Here is a 17,596-nt window from a genome sequence, read left to right as displayed (position 1 = left end):
TACCGGTATCCGATAATCCGCCAATTCAGCCCGGGAGCCCAATATACACCTTTGACCAATCAACGGGAAAATAAATAATTGCTCTCGAGCTTCCGCACAAACAGCATTATCCACGGATAAGCACTACATCATACATAAAGTAATTTCCCCGGATCGAAGATACAGATACATGTACTGGACGGTTAACCGGCACACGCGACAGGGCTTAGAGTTCAAGGGCTTGACGCTTTGAACATATGTACGTTCCCTACAACAGCGACCAAAATGATGGGGAGAATTTTCCCCGCGGTGGAAGTCTGGAATGCTCGCTATACATCTGTAGTTGTAATCTCGGAGCTGCAGCCCTGATTCGAGCAACATGGCTCGGAGATTTGTGACTTGTCATTTACTCATGGATTTCAATTGACGGAGAAGCAGGAAGCCCCACGAAAATAGATAAAAGCAAGTGGAAAGGTGGAAAGGTGGAAAGGTGGACGGTTCAGTGGAGAAGCTGCCTCGGTGCGGAGTTAAGATGAAAGCTTATCGCTCACGGAGTAAGTGGGAGGGGGGGAGGGGGGGAGGCCCGAGAAGATGGTGTGCGTGGCAGTTTAGTTTCGGAGTTCGTGTGCTTTGTCAGTCTTGCCGCTTTAAGGAGCGCTTTTCTTGTTTCGAACGGAACAAAACAAAACTTCATCCGGCACTTCTACAAAGACCGATGGAACAAACACGAGACGTCCATAATCCCAACCCTAATCAACCCCAAAATTCAATTTTCGTAGGTCTCTCTGTCCCGATCTCACAGGCCATTCCGAATTCGAGTCCTATGTTCACTGGCTCACCGGCATGCTCCTCTCATATACATCCCATATTCTCGACTTAAACGAAGAAGGAAACGAAGTAACGAAATGGTAGCCTATCTGGACAGCCACCGACGGGGAAATGGGTGTGGTGGGATAGAGTTGCTATTTTTGCATTTAATGATGGAAAGATTAAAGATTGAAGATCTGTGGGATTTGGGGGATGACCATGGTTTGATGGGGGCGGCTGAAGGAGGCTGGGTCTGAGTTGAAATTTGTTGCAAATGGAAAGGCGAGGGGCTGATGAGCTTGTCTGGTGATATGGCTTAAGACCAATGTATATAGCTTTCATCAAATGATCATTATATTCCATCATAAATTCAAGTTGAAGGCTTATTTGTGGTTCGATTTTCGCCCCGTCCCGTCCGTGCGGCCCGTTGTATACGAACCCCTGCCCAAGAAGGCAAAGCCAAGCCCTAATCACCGCGTGTGTAGCGCTATCACAACTCAGCCTCAGGCGGGGTCTTGAGGGGGGAGATTCTTCAAGTTGAACTTAAGGTTTTAAGCTTCTGTCGCACAATGACAAGATTTCTCTTTTTGATCTAATTGATCGCATCTCGGGTGGGAGTACATATGTACATTTCCGCAGGCTGCAGGAACTTCGATGCTTGGCTCTCCTTGCGAATGCGACTTTGATGAAGACATCTTTCTGAATTGGCTGGTTGCTTCCCTCCGCGGGAGGTAACGGCGACAACGATCATACGAAATGGCGACAGCAATGATGAAGTCCACCGCTTTCTACAACATTGCAGCGACGAAAATAATGATGGCGCGAAGGCGAAGCTCTCTCAGGTTCGTTCCACCGTCCTTTATTATATGCGGCGCATCACTAATACTGTAATTTTCTGATACAGACAAAAGAAAAGCCTATGGGACGAAGCCGCCAATCTCCTATCCAAAGAAGATCGCAAATACCTCAACTTTGACGACCAGGACCAAACAATCAAAGCATCTAAAGGACAAACTCCGCAACGAATCTTGGAGGATATCGAATCACAGATCGAAGCAGGCAAAAGTAAACAATGGCGATTTCGGAAGAGTAATGGTGACGAAGTCACTGTCAGAGAATTGCTGGAGAAAGTTGCGAAATGGGTAAATAAGTTCAAGGAGATTGGGGATGTGGTGGTTCAGTATGATCCGGTGCATGCGGCTTTGCCGTGGGCTGCGTTACGCTTTTTCTTGGTAGTAGGTATGACCACAACTTCCTTGCTATTAGTGCTAATTGGCTAGATCACAATCAACGACGTCGAAAGATATGGTGCAATGATGGAAGGCATTGAAGTCGTCGCTGGCATAATCGCACGTTTTTCCGAAGTCGAAAAGAACGATCTCACCGGCCGATCAAACCTCAAGACACAGCTCGAAAATGGTCTCATCAAGCTCTATGCAGCAGTATTAAAATACCTAGCCGAGGCGCGCCATTACTACAATTCGTCGACTGGCAAGAAACTAGCAAAATCGCTGATTCCGGTGGCCAAGTCTACGGCAGAAGAGCGGTTAGATCGCATATACAAAGAAGAAAACGACGTATATCGACTGGTGAATCTGGTCCAGGCCGAGAACCAGGCCAATCGGTTGATTTCGATTCAGGCGTCACTAATCAACTTGGAGGAAAACCTTCTACAAGCAAAATCAGCCCTCTCAGCGGCTCGGCGACGTCTGTTGGAGAGACTCGGTGCTACGTATACAAACGACAATTATGACGGCGCACTTTCTCTCAGACGGGACGGAACAGCGAATTGGATTTTTGATCGCGATGTTTTCAAGGCATGGATGAACAGGGGTTCTTCAAAGTCGAATCTCTTGTGGATCTACGGCGGACCAGGGTTCGGGAAAACAGTGCTGGCCGCAGGAATGGTTAAATATCTTCGAGAAAAACGACCCAAATCCGTGGCGTATTTTTTCTGTGTGTCAGAAAACGAAGCGAAACGCGATCCGTACGCGATTCTCACGTCATGGGTTGCCCAAATGATTGAGCAGAATGATGCCGCGGTCAGAATAGCAAGCCACTTGATTGATGTAGAAGAGCTGCGCGCCATCACGAGGTCTGAGAAATGGAACTTGTTTCGAAACATTTGTCGGGGTGTTAAGGATTGCACGTTTGTTATTGATGGCTTCGACGAGTGCTCTGGCCTCAACAAGACTTCTCGGTTTGATACAGATGATGCACGGGCTCAGTTCTTGCAGGAATTAATCGTGGAGTTATGTGCTGCAAAGGCGAGTGTGCTTGTGGTAAGCAGGGATACCGCTGAGATCCGCGAGGAGATATTCAGAGAAAAGGACAATGAGGAAGTCACTATTTCCTCATATCAGATCACTGCAAAAGATACTCGCCCAGACATTGAAGACGTTTCAAAATACGTCGTTGACTTCAAATTGTCCAAAAAGCCAGCACAGCTTCGTGAAGAAATTGCCACAAAAGCAGCAGAAAAGTCAGAGGGCATGTTCCTCTGGGTTCATCTGCTTTCTCAGAAACTCAAGCCAGGCATCAATGCAAGCCAACTTCAGAAAGTGGTTTCCCGGATGCCGGCTGGACTCGAGCAGGCATATGAGCGTGATCTCACTCATATTGACAGCTTGGACGAAGATGAGCGACACCGGGCGACCGACATACTGCGATGGGTGTTGTTTGCCGTTCGACCGCTAACCGTTCGTGAGTTGGTAGAAGCCCTTATCTTGAATGGAAATATCGATGACGATAACCCATATCCTGAAGATGAACTACCGGACTCTTGGAAGGTCAATTACGTTGACGAAGACTACGTGAACGATGTTCTTCGACAACCTTTAGGCTCGCTGATCGAACTGAGAAGCCGCGGAGAGAATGAGCCGCTCTCCGCGTATACGGTACACTTTGTACACTATTCTGTCAAAGAGTACCTTCTTCGACCGAATGATGCCGGTATATCGAGAGCGCAGACTTTGTGTTTTCCGGATAACAAGTCCGAAAACGATCGGCTCGCAAAGCTCTGCCTGCAATATCTGTGCTATGATGTTTTTGGTAGTCACCGCAAACAAGTTTCGACAAGGAAACAATTACAGGTATATCCTTTCTTGATATATGCCGCAAGAACGTGGTTTCAGCACGCTGTTGCAGGGAATGCAATTTCGCCGGATATCATTGAAAGCGCAAGAAGACTGTTAAATCCCGCTACTTCAAATTGGGTCATGTGGTCAAAAGTTTTCGATGGAGCCGATGATGACTCTGATACAAGTGACTCGGAGCCTGATTCCAAGGATGACACAGGGTCGGGAGAATCCGGTACCGATGACACGGAAAACGATGAAGACGATGCTTCAGATGATGGCGGGAATGAAGAAGAAGATTGGGAAGATGTTGATGATGATGATGATGATGACGAAGACGATGAAAACGAATTCGGGGGACCCCTATACTACGCGTCTCTTCTTGGTCTGCTCGATATTGTCAAACAACTCCATTCAGACGGTTTGGACGTCAATGCTAAAGGCGGAAAATATGGCACTGCGCTACAAGCCGCTGTCGTCATGGGCCATTTTGATACCGTCAAATTTCTCATCGATAACGGGGCTGACGTCTCTGTATATGCCGGTCTATACTCCTATGCTATTTGTGCAGCTGGGTCGGGCGGACATCTGGACATCATCAAATTACTAGTCGAATCAGGGGCCGACCTTGAGAGTGAAGACGACCCAGATAAATATCGGCTCATTCATTATGGCTCATATAATCCACAAATAATGAGAATGTGCCTGGACCATTGCGCAAACACCGAGGCAAGAGATAGCAGAGGACGTACTGCCTTATATTGGACAGGAATTAGTGGCTATCTAGAGTGTGCGCAGATGCTAATCGACGCCGGAGCGGATATTAATGCCGAAGTTGAAGATTGGGGATCCCCGTTATATGCTGCTGTTAAGAACAATCATTTTGACATCGTCAAGCTCTTGCTCGATCGGGGAGCTCGGGTTGACATGAAATGTAAAAATGCCATGACGTGTCTACATCAAGCTGTGTTAAACAGCAGAGAAGATATTGTCAAGATCTTGCTGGACCATGGTGCGGAGGTCGATGCACCTTATTACCTGGGGTCCACCCCATTGAGATTGGCAAGTGGGTTTCCTGGCCATTTACCATCAGCAGAGCTTTTGCTCCAGCATGGTGCAGACATCAATCTTGCGGATAATAGCGGTTGGACGCCGTTACACGTTTCCACTGCAGCTGGCCACGAGGCGCTTGTCAACTTATATCTCGAGCATGGCGCTGATATTGAGGCGGAAACTTCCTCATCAATTACCCCATTGATGCTTGCCGCCTATGGTGATTCGGTTAAAATTTTGGAGATACTTCTCGCACAGGGCGCTGATCCCAAAAAGTACGATATTAGCGGAGATACTAGTTTAGATCATGCGATCCATAGGCACCGCGACGAAATGATCTTGTTGCTGCTCGGTCAGAATGTTCTGACTACTTCACCGGTCCCTCCAGAAGATGAGGCGGCTTTCAAAAAGCAGAACATGAGTCTCCAGAAGGCGGTCTTCCAAAAAGATCGCGATCAAGTAGAAGCTGAACTAGCTAATACCCCGCCATCAAACACGGGAGTCCTTCTAGATAATGCACTGATAACTGCGGCGATTGCAGGGTCAATCGGACTGACAGAGACCTTCCTGGCTATGGGAGCAAATGTGAAGTCCGCAACATCGAATCGAAGGACCGCTTTGCATTACGCCGCGTTCTATGGGCATTTCGATGTAGTAAAGCTTTTGCTTGATCACGATGCAGACCCTTATTCTCGCGATATGAACAAATCGTTTCCCCTGGAGTTGGCTATCCAAGGGGGTGGCAGAAACGCACCGTCGGTAAAATATTTGATTGAGAAGCATGGCTTTGGTCCGGATTTCTCCTCGCCAAGTGCCTCCTTGCTTGAAGCTTGTAAGTTACCCGCCCGCGGTTCAAGATACTTGAACGCGTCATTTCAGTCCCCTTCTGACCACCTACCGAAAATAGGGACGAACATTGCCGGCACGCTTAAGGGATACTATTCGTACAGCAGTTGGAGCAAAGGCAGGAAAGATGATATGTCATTTGATGTTATAGCTTGGAATGACGAAAAGAGCTCCGGTCCTCTCGGACAACCCCCGAGGTTCCTTGGCCATGGCTCAGATGTTATTGGCGAATTCGAGATCTTGGGCTTCCTTCATGGAGATAAGCAGGTGACGTGGGCCAAGCTATATCTGGGTGAGAAGGGACAGGGGTGGTTATACTCGGGGGAATTTGACGAAGGAAAGTTGTCAATCAAAGGCTCATGGGGAAGGAACATGCAGTTATGGCACGGTAACTTTGTGCTAGAAAAGGGGAAAGTCAATTGAATTCTCGATATTATATCGTCTGTTTGATCTGGTGCATAGATATCATCTCATAGTATAGTTGTACATTAATTCGTTAGAGGCAAGGACGATAAACATCATGGGTGTGGTAATTACGAGGAGGACGGGAATATGTCCCTGGTCCGACCGTTCAACGTCCTTTCCAATCCGTCTTACCATTCTGAATGGAATGTTTATAATAGGATGTGGCTCGTGAAATTGAATGCTACACTCAACATCTAGATTTCTCAGCAAAAACTACCAAACGAACCCATAAACCTTCTCCACGGCAAACGAGGTGCTAGCTATTGCGTCAAAAGATTTCATTCCACGGTATCTATCCAGGTTGCGAACTATGAGAGGGCTGGAAAAACAATGTAGAGAAGAATGTGTAGGTGCACTGGTCCACTAAGAACACTGGCTGAACGTCGTTGATATGCGTGTGGACCTCTCGTTTCACAACGTGTTCGAAGTTTGCAGGCTCTCCTCGAGACTTGAATTTTGCTTTAGGCTGTACCTGAGTCGCCGGTTCGGTGGTCTTTTGTGTTTGATAGACCTGCTCAAGCTGAATATCTGCAGGCGACTTTTCCAAAACTGTTGGCATGAGAGCTTGCTTTTCCAGCTCTACCCACTCGGGAGTCCTTTGCATCGACCCAGATATCTTCAAAAGTATGTCTGTCATACACAGCATTCTCTCGGGTCGCTCCACTTGCTACAGTTATAAATACATCCAGCGTTCGCCAGAACTTACCCAGATATCTCTCCTCTGCTCCTATCAATCAGACGTGCTCTTGATTACGTCGCTTGTTGACTATGTAGTGAAATTGGCTCCTGAGGCTGTCGAACCCATAGTGATCGCAGTAGTGGAGATGCCGGAGTTGCCATTCGGAAATCAGAGATTGGATCATTCATAAACTGTTTCAGAGCAAACTACAGGCATACGAATGCATCAACAATTCGGTGGGCGAACCTTTCTCCGGTAATATTTAATGTTGATCTTTTGCAAGAAATTGGCGTAATTTCATCAAAAGGGAGTAAATAGTGCTCCAAAGTTCAATATACCCATGGGATTCGCGAACAACACAGCCCAAGGCGCGGTTCCAGAACATTGGGTGAACGCATGGGTCAATTTAGAATGGATTTACCACCTATGTCCAAAAGGATCTCCTGGAGATGTTGTAATCATTAACGAACGTCTCAAAGTACCCAGGGTCTTCTCGTAAGGACAATAGATGATCTTCAGCAGCTGTGCGTTTAACATCAATGATGGCTATGAGTGCATCTGATCGAGCTTTGCAGAAAGTCGATCAGACGCATCAGCCGCAACAGCAGCTAAAGAATGCCAATCTCCTGGTTCCTTGATTGTAGGTTCTGATAACACAGTAAGATTCCAAACCATTTACTCTTCAGATATGTCGTCGAGGATCTGACGAACACATTTTAGTAGAAAGTCACCGATCTGCTGCTGTTTTTCCGACACCAAAAGTCCGTATCCTGGATGGAGCCATATTCTATCAAGTAGCCAGCCAAAGGCATCATGATCATCTTCCCAGGGTATGGAGAAATCACCCATACACTCCAGCAATCCTGCTGGCTTGCTCGAATCGATATTATCGAGGTCGAGGTTATCGCCATCCAAATACTCATCAGCCCAACCATTCAGGAGACTGTCCCAAAGCGCACGGTAGCGGTCGATACTAATTAATCCGCTAGAAACTTATATATGGTTGCAAGTTTGAAGTTATTTTGACGAAGAAGTTATTATGGAGTGTAATATACACGTTAATCCTCTTTGGAGCTAGTACAATATGAGAGAAACAAAGCGGCAAGAAGGTGGCTTATCGACACGCGTGCGAACTTGGTATTGCCACACCACCGTTAGCCCTGATTGGGAGCTGCATTTCACCGATCTTTTCGGAGCTCGGATTTAAGACTCTCGGACTACTTTATAACGCCCTCTTTGTCTATCCATTATCACAAAAAGAAGGCAAAAAAGTTGTGAAATGGCATTCCAGGATCGCTCAGTTCTACTCTGAATCAGACACAATGAACCCCGAGCATAATGGTAGCAGCCTACGGAGTAGTTAGAATTGCCTAGGCAGGAGATATAGATCGGGACGGCGTCCGCAACCGGGACTGGCCCTCCTCCCGCAAAAAAAAGTTGAGGTCCCACTTGGCTGCTCATAGTGAATTCAATCACCACGCCCAACACAAGGCAAGCTGCTGCTATCTTGCGGACTACATTAATCAGAAGATGAATTCCGTGCCGCTTGAACCGGTTTCTCTCTTATTTCTTTCCCTTGCCCTTTCTTTCTCCTCTTTCCCTACTCACCTCCATGTTATCATGCACCCGACATGACTCTAAGCTTGCTGTGTCGATTCTCGTCTTATCTGTAGAGCAACTTACGTGCAGATGCTCTATCTGACCGGGGGGGGCTTCTAAATTTGATTCGGAGTACCATTGATACGATTTCTCGCCCACTGTGAGAGGAATGTCTGTTCCCCAACCGACCTCGGCGTTGACGGCCGCTGAACAACATCGAGAACAACAAGAGCAAGAAGCCGTAGCAGCAGCAGCGGCAGCCGGTGATGAAAAAATAGCCCTCTCAAAAATCGACGCTACTTCTAGTCGCACATCAAGTATCTCTACTCCTGAAAATAGTGCCGAGCAAGGTGTTTCGGGAAAGGGGGCTGGTGCTGAGAAACGCAAATGGTATCAAAAATTGAACCCGCTTCGGCTGCGCAAAATTCCTCCCGTACCGGAGGAACGGTCTGTATCTCCTGAATATGGTGCCGGTATCCTCAGCGTTATTTTGTTCCAATGGATGTCTCCGTTGATGAACGTGAGTGGTCTGCTAAAACCGTCCTCCGAAAGCACCTCGACTGACTGCGACTTTTACAGACTGGATACCTACGGCCTCTGCAGCTACAAGATATCTGGAAAATAAACCCCGACCGATCTGTCCATCGCCTCAAAACTAAACTTATCGAGTCATTCGGACGGCGTCACGAACGAGGTGATAAATATCCGTTGCTGTTCGCTATATACGACGCATTTTTCTTCGAATTTTGGCTCGGCGGAATCTGCAACCTATTCAGTTCTATTTTCATGGTTCTCTCGCCTTATATGACTCGCTACTTGATTGCTTATGCCACGGAGGCGTATATTGCAAAAGCGAACCATCAGCCGGAACCTGCCGTTGCAAATGGTATCGGATTTGCTGTTGGAATTACCGTTATGCAAATATGTCAAAGTTTATGCACCAACCAGTTCATCTACAGAGGGTTTTTAGTTGGTGCACAGCTGAGGGCCGTGCTGATCAATGTGATATTTGATAAAACCATGAAAATTTCAAATCGTGCCAGAGCTGGTGGCAGTCTGGCCGAGGATGCTGATCAGGATGGTCTGAAGGTTTTCGAAGGTAGCTTAAGCGGGCAAGGTTGGAGTAATGGGCGTATCATTACTCTGATGAGCGTTGACGCAGACCGTATCAACACCGCAATGGGCATGTTCCATCTAATGTGGTCATCGCCGATTGTCATTATCCTCGCAATCATCCTCCTGTGTATCAACATCGGGTACAGTGCTCTTTCCGGATTCGCATTGTTGCTTCTCGGTATTCCGTCCCTTACTATGGCCATTAAAAGTCTCTTAAAAAGAAGAAAATCCATCAACTACCTAACTGATCAGCGAGTCTCTTTGACTCAAGAAATCCTGCAATCTGTCCGCTTTGTCAAATTCTTTGGATGGGAAAGCAGTTTCATGGAGAGATTGAGAAGTATTCGCCGGTCAGAAATCCGTGCGGTGCAAGTTCTCTTAGCTATTCGAAATGCCATCTTGTGCGTCTCGCTGTCGATGCCGACCTTTGCATCAATGGTGTCTTTCGTCACGTATTCCTTGTCGCAGCATGTGCTTACCCCCGCACCCATTTTCTCGTCGTTAGCCCTTTTCAATTCTTTACGTATGCCATTGATGCTCTTCCCCCAGGTCTTGGGTCAAGTTACGGATGCATGGACTGGTCTCAAGCGTATTCAGGAATACCTGCTTGAAGAGGAAGTCACAGACGACATCGAGTGGGATCACAGCATGGACGAAGCTATCATGTTGGAAGGCGCTTCCTTTACTTGGGAGCGAACTCCGCCTGATGAACTAGGCCAGAATGGAGGAAAGTCCAAGAAGGACAACGGGAAAAAGGAAGCACTTGTTGAACCCGAGGTTCCTGAAGATGTCATTCCATTCAAGATATCGGACTTGAATCTTTCTGTCAAGCGCAACGAGCTCATCGCAGTCATTGGAACAGTTGGCTCTGGAAAAACATCGCTACTTGCCGCTCTGGCAGGCGACATGCGACTAACTAAAGGATCAGTTCGTCTAGGTGCATCCAGAGCATACTGCCCTCAGTACGCCTGGATTCAGAATGCTACTGTTCGAGGAAATATCAGTTTTGGTAAAGAGTTCGATGAAACATGGTACAACACAGTTGTTGACGCATGCGCTCTACGCCCCGATTTTGACGTTTTCCCTAATGGAGACAGCACAGAGATTGGAGAGCGTGGTATTACCGTTTCTGGTGGTCAGAAGCAGCGTCTCAACATTGCCCGTGCCATCTACTTTGATTCAGATATCATCTTGATGGATGATCCTCTATCCGCAGTAGACGCGCATGTCGGCCGCCACATCATGGATCAGGCAATCTGTGGCTTGCTGAAAGATAAATGCCGTATTCTCGCAACTCATCAGCTTCACGTACTTAGTCGCTGTGATCGGATCGTGGTCATGGATGATGGTCACATCAACGCTGTGGACACCTTTGACAATTTGATGCGTGACAACCTGCTATTTCAGAGACTAATGTCTACCACCACCCAAGACCAAGAGAATGACAACGAAGAAGATGAAGAGGAAGTGGGAGACGAAATAGAAAAGGTCGAAAAGGAAGAAGCGGCGCCAGCCAAGAAGATCAAACCTGGAAAACAGACAGCGTTGATGCAGCAAGAAGATCGAGCCACTACTGCCGTAGGATGGGAAGTGTGGAAAGCTTATATGCTTGCTTCTGGTCACGTCCTTTATCCGATTTTCGTCGTGTTGGCCATTGTTCTTACCAACGCTTCTAACATCATGACAAGTTTCTGGCTAACTTACTGGACTTCCGGGAAATACAACTTGACCACCGGTCAATACATCGCCGGTTACGCCTCGCTTGCTGCACTGCAAGCTATTATCATGTTCGTATACTCGACCTTACTCAGCGTTGCAGGAACGAATGCTAGTAAGAACATGTTACAGAAAGCCATGACGCGGGTTTTGAGAGCGCCCATGTCATTCTTTGACACCACGCCTTTGGGCCGAATCACGAATCGATTTTCAAAAGATGTTCATGTTATGGACAACGAGCTGGGCGATGCGATGCGTATCTATGGTCTCAACATTACCATGATCATTGCTATTATCATCTTGATCATCGTGTATTTCCACTACGTGAGTCTTTCAGAGCTTAGGTTGTTGGGACTGATATGCTAACTAATAATATGCAGTTTGCCATCGCATTTGGGCCTTTGTTGATCCTGTTCCTCGTCGCAGCCAACTATTACCGAGCATCAGCACGAGACATGAAACGGTTTGAATCCGTTCTGCGGTCTCATGTCTTTTCTCGCTTTAGCGAATCCATTTCCGGGGTCGCCAGTATCCGTGCGTACGGCTTACAAGATCATTTCAGTCGCGGTATCAGTGAGGCAATTGACGAAATGGACAGCGCATACTTTCTCACATTCTCTAACCAGCGATGGCTCAGTGTCCGCCTTGATGCTGTTGGTTACATCATGGTGTTTGTCACCGGTATTCTAGTCGTGACGTCCCGATTCAATGTCTCTCCCAGCATTTCGGGTCTTGTGCTATCTTACATTCTCGCAATTGTGCAGATGTTGCAATTCACTATTCGGCAACTCGCTGAAGTCGAGAATAGTATGAACGCCACAGAACGACTGCACTATTACGGAACTCAACTCGAAGAAGAGGCACCTGTCCACCTTGGCGAAGTTGAACCCGAGTGGCCCACAGAGGGCAGAATCACATTCTCAAATGCTCAAATGCGTTACCGCGCTGGTCTCCCTCTCGTTCTTAGAGGACTGAACATGGACATTCGCGGCGGCGAGCGAATCGGTATTGTTGGACGTACAGGAGCTGGAAAGTCCAGTATCATGTCTGCACTCTTCCGTATCACCGAGCTATCCGGAGGAAGTATCACAATTGATGGCAAAGACATCGGCAAAGTCGGTCTTCAAGATCTTCGTTCACGTCTCGCTATCATCCCTCAAGACCCAACACTCTTCCGAGGAACGGTGCGATCAAATCTCGATCCATTCAACGAGCACAACGATTTAGAGCTATGGGACGCATTGCGAAAGTCCCATCTAATCGGCGAACAACCCGAGGGATCCGAGCTAGAAGATTCCGATGAAGAAAAGTCCCAACAAGCCCAGACCCAAAGCTCAAACCGCATCCAACTCGACAGCACCGTCGACGAGGAAGGTCTCAACTTCTCCCTGGGTCAGCGGMAACTGATGGCCCTCGCGCGCGCCCTGGTTCGCAACTCTCGCATCATCATCTGCGATGAAGCTACTTCATCTGTCGATTTTGAGACAGATCGCAAAATCCAACGCACCATGGCGACCGGGTTCAAGGGCAAGACACTGTTGTGTATAGCGCATCGGTTGCGCACGATTATCACTTATGATCGGATCTGCGTTATGGATCAGGGACGGATAGCGGAGTTGGACGCGCCGTTGACGTTGTGGGAGAAGCAGGATGGGATTTTCAGGAGTATGTGTGATCGGAGTGGGATTGTGAGGGAGGATTTCTTTGCGGGTGACGATGCATAAACATCTCTGTGGATGTGTTCGGCTCATCTAGTCCCAGCTGCATACGCATAGAGATAGTGATGTTTGTATATAAAAAGCTTTAGGTCAAAAAAACTATCCCAAGACTCTTTCGGAAACCGTCATTGGCTTCTCGGTATACACAAAAGGCTCGTAACCACTAATATACCCATCCTCAGACGCAACCTCATACCCCAAAGATGTCTTCTCGAGTAGTCCACTCTCAAAGCGAAGCGTAACATCTGTCTCCAAAAACAAGGCTACTAGATCTTGCTGTGCTTTATTGAACATCAATTCAGTCGCTCCCGTGAGTGGTAAACCTAGCATACCTCCCGGAAAGAGGATATGCGCATAAACAGATATGGTCCTGAGGGATGTAAGCTCTGTACCCGTCAAGACTAGCGCTGATAGGTACGACAACAGGCCGAATATGGATGTTTGGCAGTTCTGTATAATGAGGTATTCAAGTGAATTTGGGAACCCGGCTGGTGGAAGACCCAAGAAGCGTTCGTCTAATTGCAAGAATTTCATGTTCGTGTATTCCTTGAATGAGCCGTAAGTGCTGCCGTCCCAATCAAAGACCTGGTATATAGATTCTGTCTCTAAGGACACTCGTAGGTCTTGTAGGTTCGATTTCTGGCAGTCAAGCGCCGAATGCAGCTCGACGGGGCTGAATTGTCGGTCCTGTTGATGTGGTTCGCGGCGGTCAGTAAATGAAAAGACTTTTAAATTTTGGCAAGCACCGATCAGAACCTGAATGTTTGAAGCAGTTAGACAACTTTTCGCAAACGATAGATGCGTAGTGGGGAGTGTTTGGGGGAGCAGCATTTGGCTCGGTCGATTCGACCGTAAACCGTTTGATTTGATCTTGGGAGCGCCCAAGCAACCAGTGATCCAGACGATGTCCAGTTTAGGTAATAATAGAAGCAGCGCCGTGACGCGGTCAAATCTAATCTCATCGTTTGGCGCGGCGGAACTTTTGAGACACAAGCTCTCGACCTTGGATAGACACGAGTATCCGGTGGCTGGCTGTTGGCCGAGCGCCGATAGTAGCACCAGGCTGTTTCGATCCACATGGATCGTGAGATTTTTTAGGTTAGTAGTGCAAGAGACAAGTAATGCGGCCAGAACATTTGGCTTCGACTTTGATGCGGTCAAGAACTCAGAGACGTCACAAATCCCTTCGAGTCTGTGGACTGCAATACTGAAATTCTTAACCTCATCTGCGTATGGGCTGTATTCTCCCTCGAAGTTCCATCTTGGTATTTGTCCGTATAAATCGAGGAAAACGTTATCGTTTCCACAGGTCGTCACAGCATCAATCCTCAGAGACTGAATCCATCCCGCTATCTGCGGAGAATTGGTGATCGTTCGCGTTAGAAGGAACAGCGATAAGGCGCCCTCCACACTATCACAATCTTCCAGATCTATCTCGTGGTAAAGAAGTGGCCGAGCTATAGCAGATATGATCTTTGACACCGTGCACCACGCTCTTAGGTCCGAAGCGTCTTCAGTGGACTGTATAATGCAAATGACCAATTCCAGAGGGAGAGTTGGAAAACCTTCCATCACAGTAATATCGACAACAACTGTGTCGCATTTTTTCGGTATGTGGCAAAATGGCTATCGTCCGATTCAACGAAGGACACAAAATAAATCGCACGCTGATCGAGATCAGATGTCAGATGACGTGGGAGACTTCGGGGTGCATAGTGGGGGATCGGATCCTAATTAAGCGAAACGGTCAGTGGTCCAGCGAATACCTGTCGCGTGTGTACAGTGCTTTTTGGGTCACGCATTGTCAGTAGTACTTTGCTCTCTTGGACCATATTTGTATTTGTGACTTGGTCATAGAGCAGGAATACTGAGGTGTAAATTATTTGGTTGATGAAAGGCCGACTAAGCTGATGCCTGCTACGTGCCTTCAGTGGACGTCATATCACGTGCACGATGCGGTTAGTCATCAGGGACCAGGGGCTAGAGTCTAACTCGCTGTTTGGCTCGCTCCACTCTGATTGAAATTGATTGTACTACGATGTACATAGTACTACATAGTACATAGTACGTACCATGGAGTCTGAGAGTCTACACCAAATGGGGCTTAGTCTCGATTAATTGGGAATAGTAGATTCATGCTTCTCCTCTTCCCCGTATCACCTTCTCGCAGCATTTACCTCCCAGCTCTCGCTCGATACACAGCTCAATCGCGATAGAATGCCTGCCAGCATCCATCGATAAGCTCGGTCATGCGAAAGATCGAAACGGCACTTACAGGTCACGCCAATTGAGCATTTGGCCCTGGAATGCACGCTGGAATGTAGCAGCTGGGTTCAGCACCGACCCTCTCCCCAAGTGGATATCACCACGCCACAGCATTTGGGGTACGTATACATCGTACACTGTTCCAAGGTCAACGGTCGAGGTTCACCGGTCTACCAGAGACGGGAGTCCAGAGTCTAGATACCTAAGCTGCAGATAGGACGAAACTCGAGCCCAAGGCAGATAAGAGATAGAGGTACCAAGGAAAGTGGTGAATGTAGCAAGTGGTTGCACAGTTTGCATGCCCCTATCCCTGGCGGGAGGAAAGAATCAACCCCTTGCTTCCATGGTAGATTTGGGGTTTCAGGGACTCGGATCGCCCGTTGATCGAGTCCGCACGCTATTACTCTACTAAACTCGAAAGAAGTCAGACGAGCAACACATCAACGAGTTGTCCACGGAGTACGTACTCTGTGTCTAAAGAGGTAGATGAATCGCCTGATGGCGTTGACATCTATCTGTGATGGGCCATGCTTGCATTAATCATGCACCTAGTTACTGACTAACTACTACTAGCAGACTTTAAAAGCTTACTAGCTTTTGATTTTAATGAAGAAAAAAGTATGAGGACCGATAACCAAGGATTGCGACATGAGCGAAAGAAAGGTTCGCTTTCTAGCCTAAACGAGAACCGTCTTCAATGTAACCCCCAATCCATGTTTCCGATGGAAAACGAACATAGTTTATGATTAGACTGGGTGTTTTCAAGGGATAGCGACAGTAACGCAGTATGGTCGGTCTCCCGACAGCTTCTTTTGCTGTACCAAAGCGGCAACAGACATACTGCATGCATCAACACACTCCCGTTGTTCGACGGTAATTTTATTTTTACACATAGCTGCTAGATTGATTGCCTCTGACAATCTGCATGCGATTTGCCATGCTTTCGGGTTGATTCCTGATTTATTCATTCGGGGCTTGACAGTCATAACTGGTCTGATATACCTGGAGTCACCCGTGGACTCCCCCTTTCACCTTCCTTTCTGTCATCTACCTTCCACAACTACAACCACCGCCCCTGGAATGCGACATATTGGGTTGCTCAGCACCACGAGTTTACTACACTGTCGCTCAAGCGAGGAATGCCCAAGACCATAAAGAAGCTTTCGCTCCTATTCCTAAAAGTGTAACTCAACAAACTTTCGGCTATTTCCCCCTCCGCATGGTTGTTGGACAAACAACTTGGAACTAGCCGCCATCTGAGGATTAAATCCACTTACGGGGCAAAGCAGGTCGTCTGTCTACAGTGGCTAGCCCAGCGTTATCAACTCACTCCCTCCCCAGCTTGATCTTCTCTGCATCTCGTTCAAACGAACCTCTCATTCAGGCGCTACTCACAATTTCATTCCTTTGACAACTTGAAATAAGACGAAACTTGACTCGAATTGCTCGCACGTGCCCCTTTCTCTCTCGTTCTCACGGCTCGCTCTCCTTCCTTATATCCATCTGTACACACAATGTCTCAATCGACCGAATTACCAACACAGCCCGTCGTCGGTGCTACGATTATACATGAACCCAGCGAAACACCAAGACAAAACAATCACTTGCGGGCCGAGTCACAGAATGCATTGACAACCTCACCAACAATCACATCCCTCGCACAAGGGCCAGGAGAATTCGACCCTCACGTGGGCGCTAAGCCGTGCTCCCCCTTTTATTCACATGATATCAACAACAATTCCCTCGAATTTCTCAAAAACGAAAGCACGATAACGGCACAACGATATGGCTCGAACGATTTGGAAAGTGGCACACCATCTACACCGCAGAAGCGATCGTTGGAAGTACATGGGAGGTGTCAACAATCGAAGCTGTGGATTCAGAAGAAAAGGAGATGCGACTGCATGTCATCGCTGACCAAGAGGCAGCGATTGTACGTCAAGCTTGTGCTGGCACTGTTTATTGTTGGCGCTATGATCGGAATCGCGATGGGCATCACAGTGGCAGTGGGAGGAGGAGTCTGGAAGTCAGCCAATGTTCGTGGGTCGTTTGGGGGGTAGCCGACCCCGGCAAAGGGACGCTGCTTTTTTGATTCTGTGCGATTAGCCAAAGTGCTCCTTTTGATATATACCCTGTTAATGTCTCAGTATTTTTTTCTCTGTTCGTTTGGGTTGCTGCTGATGGAAATTCATTCGCTCCGACAAGATTCGAGCTGCATGGTGTTGCAACGGCGTTTGCGTGTTAATATGCATTACAAATATAAATCATGGCTGGTC

General features: G+C 47.6%; 2 protein-coding genes across 2 annotated transcripts; both read left to right on the top strand.

The window, feature by feature from the left end:
- Positions 1-1,542: 1,542 nt before the first annotated feature.
- Positions 1,543-6,185, top strand: BHQ10_007379 (uncharacterized protein; the record flags this gene model as incomplete). The annotated part of the gene is made up of 5 exons (XM_040880067.1): positions 1,543-1,628; positions 1,691-2,021; positions 2,067-3,837; positions 3,934-5,748; positions 5,824-6,185. 5 exons carry the CDS (start codon positions 1,543-1,545, stop codon positions 6,183-6,185), a joined length of 4,365 nt encoding a protein of 1,454 aa, XP_040735882.1.
- A 2,489-nt stretch (positions 6,186-8,674) lies between these two features.
- Positions 8,675-13,061, top strand: BHQ10_007378 (uncharacterized protein; the record flags this gene model as incomplete). Its single annotated transcript, XM_040880066.1, has 3 exons — positions 8,675-9,025; positions 9,085-11,661; positions 11,718-13,061. The coding sequence occupies 3 exons, from the start codon at positions 8,675-8,677 to the stop codon at positions 13,059-13,061; spliced, it is 4,272 nt and encodes a 1,423-aa protein (XP_040735881.1).
- Positions 13,062-17,596: the final 4,535 nt, after the last annotated feature.

This window comes from Talaromyces amestolkiae, assembly GCF_001896365.1.
Source record: "Talaromyces amestolkiae strain CIB chromosome Unknown scaffold15.1, whole genome shotgun sequence".
Lineage (NCBI taxonomy): Eukaryota > Fungi > Ascomycota > Eurotiomycetes > Eurotiales > Trichocomaceae > Talaromyces > Talaromyces amestolkiae.
This window is presented reverse-complemented; position numbering and strand designations above follow the sequence as displayed.